General features: G+C 50.1%; 1 protein-coding gene across 1 annotated transcript; it reads right to left on the bottom strand.

The window, feature by feature from the left end:
* Positions 1–2,512: 2,512 nt before the first annotated feature.
* On the bottom strand, positions 2,513–2,899 carry LOC116372472 (histone H2A). The gene has a single exon (XM_031821278.1). The coding sequence runs from the start codon at positions 2,897–2,899 to the stop codon at positions 2,513–2,515; it is 387 nt and encodes a 128-aa protein (XP_031677138.1).
* Between the last annotated feature and the right edge of the window lie 7,822 nt (positions 2,900–10,721).

Below are 10,721 nucleotides of genomic sequence, written 5' to 3'. Positions count from 1 at the left end.
TGTACTGAACTGTGCCTATAGCATGTCAAGAATCCCTCCAACGGGAAATAGGCTTTGGCAAATGGCCAGGGGCGCTGTCCTTTTCAGCACCACGGAGCTCCGCTATTACCTGTCTCATGAGTGAAGATGCAACAGCAGACAATTCCTGCTCTTTGGTCCGGCAATTACACACTTTAGCCGTGTCATTGCTGCATTTAACTGGCAGCCTGTATTTAGGGCCTTTACTTTGTCTTATCATTTCGATTCCTCAGCAAATCTTCTTTTAAAAATGAACTAAATCCCACATCAGAAGTCGACTTCAAATCACGTCAAGGACACACGACTCGACTCAACGGAAGTCAGTAGTATCAAATATTCTCCACTGTGAAGGTGTCATGTGCTGAGCCATTTAGTTCCTTATGAAGCCTATTTACGAAGCCAATACAGCAATCAACACGTACCTGCCCGCATTGCTGATTGCTATTTTGTAATTGGTCAACTACTAATAGGGCAATCATCCCGGCTGCTTGTGTCCTGTTTCGTAACAGCTCTTTTGCAAGCCCTTGATGATTACATCTATTGATTCCTGCCGTCCTGATACCTTTTCTCTTCATTCTCTTAAGGGATCTCGGATCTAGTCTAAAGGACTAACAATGGGTATGGCATTGGAATATTCAATCGCACACTGAATTCATCCCACTAAATACATTCCTTTCATTTCTCCATTTATTCCACCATATCGAAACAACTTACCTATGCACTCACACAAACAAGCACAAAAGGGCGACTTAATAATATCACGTCTAATTGGGTGGCCTACAACATTTCCTGTACCTTCAACCAAAACGTTGGTACCACTTTTTTTCGACCACCTTTCACTTGCGCTGGACAGAGATATATCATTTGACTTTCAATAGCTTAGTCAGTCGCATGAATTATGGGGTGCACACAGCTAACGTTGTAATGATCGGATCAAAACATGGATTTTTTGGGCCATCGAGGAATGTCACATGGCCCAGAAATGATTGAATGGCCATTTTCACAAAGGAAAAGACATACTCTAGCATGTTACATTCCAAGAGCAATTGGATTCGAAAAAACACAACGTACCCCACTTGGGGACCCGAGGACCGAGTTTGGGAAACACTGGCCTGAAGATCAAATACCAATAGGGAGCAACTATGACGTGCTCACACGCTGACAGTACCCGCGTTTAACCACTAGATGGCCTCCGTGCTCCACGGTAAAACTTTTCCCCTCTCATCAGCGGCACTGCAACATGGGACTTTCAAAGTCAGTTGTTCTTAGCTACATAGTGACCATTTTCGCCACTTTTTGCCCTATATCATTACTATCACTCATTACTGCTACTGTATTTTCCCCTCTTCTACTCTAGGCATACATCTAATCACATATAGAGAGCGTTATTGAAACGACTCAAGTCAGTTAAGAACAAACTCTTATTTACAATCACGGCCGGTGGTGATACAGCCTGGAATCGAACCACGGTCTGTAGGGACTCGAGAGCAGGGAACACTGTGGGAAAGGGGCGTGTACAAATGGAACAATTGTGCCTTTTTGACTGAAATATGGAGGTGGCTCTTAAAAGAGCCTTTGGGGGATTTTGGAGATCAGGTCATCGTTTATGCGCGCTCTCCGCGAATACGACGGGCCAGCTGGATGTCCTTGGGCATGATGGTCACCCTCTTGGCGTGGATGGCGCACAGGTTGGTGTCCTCGAACAGGCCGACCAGGTAAGCCTCGCTTGCTTCCTGCAGGGCCATCACTGCGGAACTCTGGAAGCGCAGGTCGGTCTTAAAGTCCTGGGCAATTTCTCGCACCAGGCGCTGGAAAGGCAGTTTGCGGATCAGCAGCTCAGTGGACTTCTGGTAACGACGGATCTCTCTAAGAGCCACGGTGCCGGGCCTGTAACGGTGAGGCTTCTTCACGCCGCCGGTGGCCGGGGCGCTCTTGCGCGCAGCCTTGGTGGCGAGCTGCTTCCTGGGTGCTTTGCCACCGGTGGATTTGCGAGCGGTTTGCTTGGTTCTGGCCATGGCGCTAGCTAGCTTCCTTCTTTCACAGTCGGAGTATAGCCTCCAAATGCCTATGTGAAGTTTATAAAGCCGGCAGCGGCGTCTGCTGATTGGTCACCATCTCCGCACCGCCCTGATTGGCCCGTTGCGGAGGCCTCCTCCGCCGCCCATTGGACGGGAGGCTCGGCCTCTCCGTGCCGCCCCAAAATGCAACCCCCTCCCTCGCCGAGGCCCGCTTGGGTCTTTTGTTAGGGCCGCGAGCAACGTTACTCTTTACGCGCAATAATGCTCTCTCATTCTAGCCTAGTACTTGTTATTCTTCATTTTAGGCCTCATGTGGGCACTTGATACTGTGCCGTGTTTATGTGTGTATCTAACAAACGCGCCAAATAGTTGGCCAGGCATACAAAGGACACTTTGCGCTTTTGCTGAGCTAGGTGGTTGGCTCTTAAAAGAGCCTTTGGGGGTTGAGTAGTCAAGTTGCAGCCGCACCAGCGATTTTACTTGGCTTTGACGGCCTTCTCAGTCTTCTTGGGGAGCAGCACTGCCTGGATGTTGGGCAGAACACCACCCTGAGCGATGGTCACGCCGCCAAGCAGTTTGTTCAGCTCCTCGTCGTTACGGACTGCCAGCTGCAGGTGACGGGGGATGATACGAGTCTTCTTGTTGTCACGGGCAGCGTTTCCGGCCAACTCCAGGATCTCAGCAGTCAGGTACTCGAGCACTGCGGCCAGGTAGACTGGTGCGCCAGCGCCCACACGCTCGGCGTAGTTGCCTTTGCGCAGCAGCCTGTGCACACGGCCCACGGGGAACTGGAGCCCGGCACGGGATGAACGTGTCTTTGCCTTCGCCCTGGCCTTGCCTCCGGTTTTGCCTCTTCCGCTCATATTGGTAGCTTCAGTATGTCACAGAAAGTCTCAATGAGGCGCTGGCCACCTCGAGAGCCTTACTTATACCTCGCCACAAGAGGCATCGATTGGCCACTGGACCGGTGTGCCCTTATCCAATTGGAGTGAGGGAGAGACAGACAGTCAGCCCTAAGCCCGCCCGCCCGCAGGCAGCAGAGTGACAAGGGCTAGGCTACTCTGTTTCCCTCCGACTTTTGTTACTTTTTCTCATTGGCGGGAGCGCCAAAGTGACAACTCAAATCACTGAAACATGTATCAATCAATTCGAGAGTGGCTCATAATACAAATGGCTGCTGTCCAACACACTATAGTATGTATTCCTCTTATTATCAGGATCAATGTGACATGCGAATTCTAACACATATCACACCAATGTTGACTGGTGAGGGTGCTGCACTCTTGAGTGACAAATGTAAAGCCATTTAGCCACTCGAACATGTGGTGCGTAAAGTCATTCATTTCATATCTTTTGCACCACAGGTAGGTAGGTAGGTAGGTAGGACGTACATGGAATGACATGCGCTTTTATGGAAAGAGGTGGGTGGCTCTTAAAAGAGCCTTTTGTGGTAACAACATGTGTCGAGTAGAAAGAACACTGTTTGGAATAGGTTTACTTCTTCTTGGGGGCTGCCTTCTTGGCCTTGGCTGCCTTGGGCTTGGCGGCTTTGGGCTTCACTGCCTTGGTAGCCTTCTTGGGGCTCTTGGCCGCTTTCTTGGCCGCTGCGGCGGGCTTCTTCACCTTCTTTGGGCTCTTGGCGGCCTTTTTGGGTGTAGCGGGCTTCTTGGCCTTCTTGGGGGACTTCTTTGCGGCCACGGCCTTCTTGGCTGCTACCTTCTTGGGCTTCTTGGCGGCGGCGGGCTTCTTGGCGGCCACCTTCTTAGCTTTGGGGGCTGCGGCTTTCTTGGCGGGCTTCTTTGCCTCGACGGCCTTCTTGTTGAGCTTGAAGGAGCCGGAGGCACCGGTGCCCTTGGTCTGGACCAGGGTGCCCTTGGTGACGAGGCTCTTGACGGCGATCTTGACACGGGAGTTGTTCTTCTCCACGTCGTAGCCGCCTGCCGCCAGAGACTTCTTGAGCGCGGCCAGGGACACGCCGCTCCTCTCCTTGGAGGCGGACACCGCCTTGACGATGAGCTCGCCTACGCTGGGTCCCGCTTTCTTGGGCTTGGCTGCTGCCTTCTTCTTGGGTGCCTTGGCCGGCGCGGCGGCGGCGGGTGCTGGTGCGACTTCTGCCATGTCTGTCGTTCGGTCCGGTAAACACACACACTTACAACACTACGGTAGTCTGTGAGGAGGAGTACTTTGCTGTAGACGCTGCTCTGCGCTATTGAAGCTCTACACCGTGCAGGGGGCTGGCCTTAAACGCGACATGAGAACCATGTAGACTCAAGCCACCCAGCTCGGCTTCTCCGGGCTGGCCAAATGCTCTTTCACTTGTGTTTTCTGGTCGCCAATATCGGGCCAAAAGTCACCGACGGAGCCGTGTTTTTGGCCCAAAAGCGAACGGCCCAGCGAGCAGACTTGTGTCCGTTCAGAATAAAGTCATGTGGGCTGCAGAAGCCCCGTGCATTTTGCTGCGACTCGCTCAAAACCTCACCGTTCGACTGTCGGGTGGAGCGGTGCGCACTGCTTTTCCTGTGCTATTTGTCTCCTAAATGGCCTAAAAGTGCATCCGATTGCGAGCACCATTGATTGTGGAGTGAGCCGAGATGTCTGGCAAGGGAATCAAATGGTTTGGCGTCCCCTGATGTGCTCCTTGGTGTTTTAAAGGAGAGCTCTTTTGGGGACCTTAAAACACATGCACTTGTGAGGCCTGGCTGAGACTAGTTTCACCTTGTATTCGTCATGTGTCCAGGAGGCACAGGAAATAATACACTGTGTGTGATGTTTTAGTCCTTTAGTTGGATTTGGAGCCTGCTCTTTGTGCACAGTGTGTGTTTTTTTCTTCTGCTAGGTGGTCTCTCTCTCTGTGTGTCTCTTTCAAAAGCAGATGAGGTGAGGGCCAAAGTAGTTGAGCTCACTCAGCTCGTCTGTCTGTGAACAGGCCGAGATAGGCTTTTGTGCCCTTCTCTCTCGCAGTCCTTCCTCGCTTGACTCCGCAGCGTGACTCGTGCCCGTCTTTGTGTCTGTGGGTCTTGGTGTCTGGCTGTGCGGCCGGCGCTATGGAGGCTGGCGCCCCATGTGCTTGTTCGCCCTGATATAGGCCGAGAGAGAGAGAGAGAGAGAGATTTGGAGGCTCTTCTTCTCCTCCTCCTCCCCCCCCCCCCTCTTGTACAGGTGGAACGGCTAGTTTCAATCGGTGACGTCACTTGCTCGGAGACTGTTCTTCATGTGTGCAGAGGGTCCCTGCTACGGCCTAAAGTGATACAGGCTCCAGTCATTGGACTCCCCCTCACTGTGTTCTACTGGCATGCACACATTCCTACCCTGTTCATGTCAGCATCCTTTATCCCCCCCCCTCCCCACAATTGGACACATGTCCTCCACACACAAACACACACACACACATGGATTAGCTTTTTTCACTGACAGGGTGGGTGGCTCTTAAAAGAGCCTTTGGGTTACTACAGCACTCCAAGTGCGCTGTTTATTTGGAGCTGGTGTACTTGGTCACGGCCTTGGTGCCCTCGGACACTGCGTGCTTGGCCAGCTCTCCGGGGAGCAGCAGGCGCACTGCGGTCTGGATCTCCCTGGAGGTGATGGTGGAACGCTTGTTGTAGTGGGCCAGGCGAGACGACTCTCCGGCGATACGCTCGAAGATGTCGTTCACGAACGAGTTCATGATTCCCATGGCCTTGGAGGAGATGCCGGTATCGGGGTGGACCTGCTTCAGGACTTTGTACACTTAAATGGCGTAGCTCTCCTTCCTCAACTTTCGGCGTTTCTTGCCGCCTTTCCCTGCGGTCTTGGTGACGGCTTTCTTGGAGCCCTTCTTGGGCGCGGACTTTGCTGGCTCGGGCATGAGCTGGCTCGGGCATGATGCTGATGTCTCGTTGCTTCTCACAAACGAATGAGGGGGTGGAGAGCCCTTTCCGTCTGAAGACGAAGCTAAGCTAATTCGCCGGCCGTGGACACACCCCTGCTTTCTCATGGGCGCCCCTGCCATTTGCCCAGTGGAGCTGAGCGCGCATAAGAGCCTTCCACTCAGAGGCTTGCTTCCCTAACAAAGACCTGTCCCCCCCCCCCCCCCCTTATTCCATAGCCTATGCTCTGTCACTGGTGGGGAATGGTGTGTTTCAAAAAAAGATCCATGCAATGGCCAGACATAAGGCACCCCTTTTTGGACTTGGTGGGGATTTCCCAGGCGTGGTGCCTTTATTTCAGGTGTCTCGTAATACGACTGTACGCAAAGCCTGCACTGAACATAGCCTCCTGTCATTTAACACTCCCTCCCTGTCCACTCAAGAGTGGCTCATGGTTTCCTACAATGGATTTGGCCCTTTTGAAGCGGATGTGGGTGGCTCTTAAAAGAGCCTTTGGGTTCAAGTCGGGATGTTGACGTTCCGAAAAGAGTGCGTTTAACCGCCGAAACCGTACAGGGTGCGTCCCTGGCGTTTCAGAGCGTAGACCACGTCCATGGCCGTAACGGTCTTCCTCTTGGCGTGCTCGGTGTAGGTGACGGCGTCACGGATCACGTTCTCAAGGAACACCTTCAGGACACCGCGGGTCTCCTCGTAGATCAGGCCGGAGATACGCTTCACGCCGCCACGGCGAGCCAGACGGCGAATGGCGGGCTTGGTGATTCCCTGGATGTTATCGCGGAGAACCTTACGGTGACGCTTGGCGCCTCCTTTTCCGAGTCCCTTGCCGCCTTTACCTCTTCCAGACATCGTGTGTTCGCCAGCTGAGTTCAAGTGAATGAATGACGCAATTTTTGGGACTTGGTGCTCTTATTATCTGCGTTTGGTGGACCTGATTGAAGCCAGTGGCACAGAAAGCGCGCGCTTTTGCCTGGCCTCTGCTGCAAAGGGGAGGGCGTTCGTTCTAGGGAACTATGGAGGAAGAAGAAATGAAAGCTACTTACATGCGCGGGAAACACACCCAAATACTGAGCTATGTTGAACACAAGGCCCAACTGTGACAACTGGGGGATCCACTACTAATCTGTGTCCCACTCTTCACATTGATTGGTGTTGTTCTTGTTGTTGTTGTTGTTGTTGTTGTTGTTGTTGTTGTTGTTGTTGCACCTGATTCAACTCTTTCAATCAGCTGTGCCTCTCCAGCGCTACAACAAAAATGGCTACTCTACCCCTGCCTGGAGTTGGGAAACACTGAACTAGTAGGATTCAACCCACTGCAGTTGCCAGTCACACCTAATAGAGATAGGCGTTAAAACCTCAAATAGTGTCACAAGTACAAAGGAGAAACAAAGTGGAACATATACGGGAAACAAATACACAAGGAACGCCACAAATCCTAAGGCGTCCGTAATGTCACCTCAGCAGTCATGTAGCTCTTTAAGGCCATGTAATAACATCATTCTTCTTTTTCTTCCCAAGACAGGATCCAGGTGGCCATGGGAAGGGTGGTGACACCTCTGCAAGCTGAAACGCTGTAAAACATTCCTCAGACACCCACCCAACACACACACACAATTTTTTATTTTTTTATTTTTTATTTTACCTTTATTTAACCAGGTAGGCAAGTTGAGAACAAGTTCTCATTTACAATTGCGACCTGGCCAAGATAAAGCAAAGCAGTTCGACAGATAAAACGACACAGAGTTACACATGGAGTAAAAACAAACATACAGTCAATAATGCAGTATAAACAAGTCTATATACAATGTGAGCAAATGAGGTGAGAAGGGAGGTAAAGGCAAAAAAGGCCATGATGGCAAAGTAAATACAATATAGCAAGTAAAATACTGGAATGGTAGTTTTGCAATGGAAGAATGTGCAAAGTAGAAATAAAAAATAATGGGGTGCAAAGGAGCAAAATAAATAAATAAATTAAAATTAAATACAGTTGGGAAAGAGGTAGTTGTTTGGGCTAAATTATAGGTGGGCTATGTACAGGTGCAGTAATCTGTGAGCTGCTCTGACAGTTGGTGCTTAAAGCTAGTGAGGGAGATAAGTGTTTCCAGTTTCAGAGATTTTTGTAGTTCGTTCCAGTCATTGGCAGCAGAGAACTGGAAGGAGAGGCGGCCAAAGAAAGAATTGGTTTTGGGGGTGACTAGAGAGATATACCTGCTGGAGCGTGTGCTACAGGTGGGAGATGCTATGGTGACCAGCGAGCTGAGATAAGGGGGGACTTTACCTAGCAGGGTCTTGTAGATGACATGGAGCCAGTGGGTTTGGCGACGAGTATGAAGCGAGGGCCAGCCAACGAGAGCGTACAGGTCGCAATGGTGGGTAGTATATGGGGCTTTGGTGATAAAACGGATTGCACTGTGATAGACTGCATCCAATTTGCTGAGTAGGGTATTGGAGGCTATTTTGTAAATGACATCGCCAAAGTCGAGGATTGGTAGGATGGTCAGTTTTACAAGGGTATGTTTGGCAGCATGAGTGAAGGATGCTTTGTTGCGAAATAGGAAGCCAATTCTAGATTTAACTTTGGATTGGAGATGTTTGATATGGGTCTGGAAGGAGAGTTTACAGTCTAACCAGACACCTAAGTATTTGTAGTTGTCCACGTATTCTAAGTCAGAGCCGTCCAGAGTAGTGATGTTGGACAGGCGGGTAGGTGCAGGTAGCGATCGGTTGAAGAGCATGCATTTAGTTTTACTTGTATTTAAGAGCAATTGGAGGCCACGGAAGGAGAGTTGTATGGCATTGAAGCTTGCCTGGAGGGTTGTTAACACAGTGTCCAAAGAAGGGCCGGAAGTATACAGAATGGTGTCGTCTGCGTAGAGGTGGATCAGGGACTCACCAGCAGCAAGAGCGACCTCATTGATGTATACAGAGAAGAGAGTCGGTCCAAGAATTGAACCCTGTGGCACCCCCATAGAGACTGCCAGAGGTCCGGACAGCAGACCCTCCGATTTGACACACTGAACTCTATCAGAGAAGTAGTTGGTGAACCAGGCGAGGCAATCATTTGAGAAACCAAGGCTGTCGAGTCTGCCGATGAGGATATGGTGATTGACAGAGTCGAAAGCCTTGGCCAGATCAATGAATACGGCTGCACAGTAATGTTTCTTATCGATGGCGGTTAAGATATCGTTTAGGACCTTGAGCGTGGCTGAGGTGCACCCATGACCAGCTCTGAAACCGGATTGCATAGCAGAGAAGGTATGGTGAGATTCGAAATGGTCGGTAATCTGTTTGTTGACTTGGCTTTCGAAGACCTTAGAAAGGCACGGTAGGATAGATATAGGTCTGTAGCAGTTTGGGTCAAGAGTGTCCCCCCCTTTGAAGAGGGGGATGACCACAGCTGCTTTCCAATCTTTGGGAATCTCAGACGACACGAAAGAGAGGTTGAACAGGCTAGTAATAGGGGTGGCAACAATTTCGGCAGATAATTTTAGAAAGAAAGGGTCCAGATTGTCTAGCCCGGCTGATTTGTAGGGGTCCAGATTTTGCAGCTCTTTCAGAACATCAGCTGAATGGATTTGGGAGAAGGAGAAATGGGGAAGGCTTGGGCGAGTTGCTGTTGGGGGTGCAGTGCTGTTGTCCGGGGTAGGAGTAGCCAGGTGGAAAGCATGGCCAGCCGTAGAAAAATGCTTATTGAAATTCTCAATTATGGTGGATTTATCAGTGGTGACAGTGTTTCCTATCTTCAGTGCAGTGGGCAGCTGGGAGGAGGTGTTCTTATTCTCCATGGACTTTACAGTGTCCCAGAACTTTTTTGAGTTAGTGTTGCAGGAAGCAAATTTCTGCTTGAAAAAGCTAGCCTTGGCTTTTCTAACTGCCTGTGTATAATGATTTCTAGCTTCCCTGAACAGCTGCATATCACGGGGGCTGTTCGATGCTAATGCAGAACGCCATAGGATGTTTTTGTGTTGGTTAAGGGCAGTCAGGTCTGGGGAGAACCAAGGGCTATATCTGTTCCTGGTTCTAAATTTCTTAAATGGGGCATGTTTATTTAAGATGGTTAGGAAGGCATTTTTTAAAAATATCCAGGCATCCTCTACTGACGGGATGAGATCAATATCCTTCCAGGATACCCCGGCCAGGTCGATTAGAAAGGCCTGCTCGCAGAAGTGTTTCAGGGAGCGTTTTACAATGATGAGTGGAGGTCGTTTGACCGCTGACCCATTACGGATGCAGGCAATGAGGCAGTGATCGCTGAGATCTTGGTTGAAGACAGCAGAGGTGTATTTAGAGGGGAAGTTGGTTAGGATGATATCTATGAGGGTGCCCGTGTTTAAGGTTTTGGGGAGGTACCTGGTAGGTTCATTGATTATTTGTGTGAGATTGAGGGCATCAAGTTTAGATTGTAGGATGGCTGGGGTGTTAAGCATGTTCCAGTTTAGGTCGCCTAGCAGCACGAACTCTGAAGATAGATGGGGGGCAATCAGTTCACATATGGTGTCCAGAGCACAGCTGGGGGCAGAGGGTGGTCTATAGCAGGCGGCAACGGTGAGAGACTTGTTTTTAGAGAGGTGGATTTTTAAAAGTAGAAGTTCAAATTGTTTGGGTACAGACCTGGATAGTAGGACAGAACTCTGCAGGCTATCTTTGCAGTAGATTGCAACACCGCCCCCTTTGGCAGTTCTATCTTGTCTGAAAATGTTGTAGTTTGGAATTAAAATGTCTGAGTTTTTGGTGGTCTTCCTAAGCCAGGATTCAGACACAGCTAGAACATCCGGGTTGGCAGAGTGTGCTAAAGCAGTGAATAGAACAAACTTAGGGAGGA

This window comes from Oncorhynchus kisutch, unplaced genomic scaffold (assembly GCF_002021735.2).
Source record: "Oncorhynchus kisutch isolate 150728-3 unplaced genomic scaffold, Okis_V2 scaffold3955, whole genome shotgun sequence".
Classification (NCBI taxonomy): Eukaryota; Metazoa; Chordata; class Actinopteri; order Salmoniformes; family Salmonidae; genus Oncorhynchus; species Oncorhynchus kisutch.
The sequence above is the reverse complement of the archived record's forward strand: the minus strand, read 5'-3'. Positions and strand labels throughout refer to the sequence as shown.

Bases quoted from the DNA above. Each gene is read 5' to 3' on its own strand.
- LOC116372472 (XM_031821278.1), bottom strand. From the start codon at position 2,899: ATGAGCGGAAGAGGCAAAACCGGAGGCAAGGCCAGGGCGAAGGCAAAG.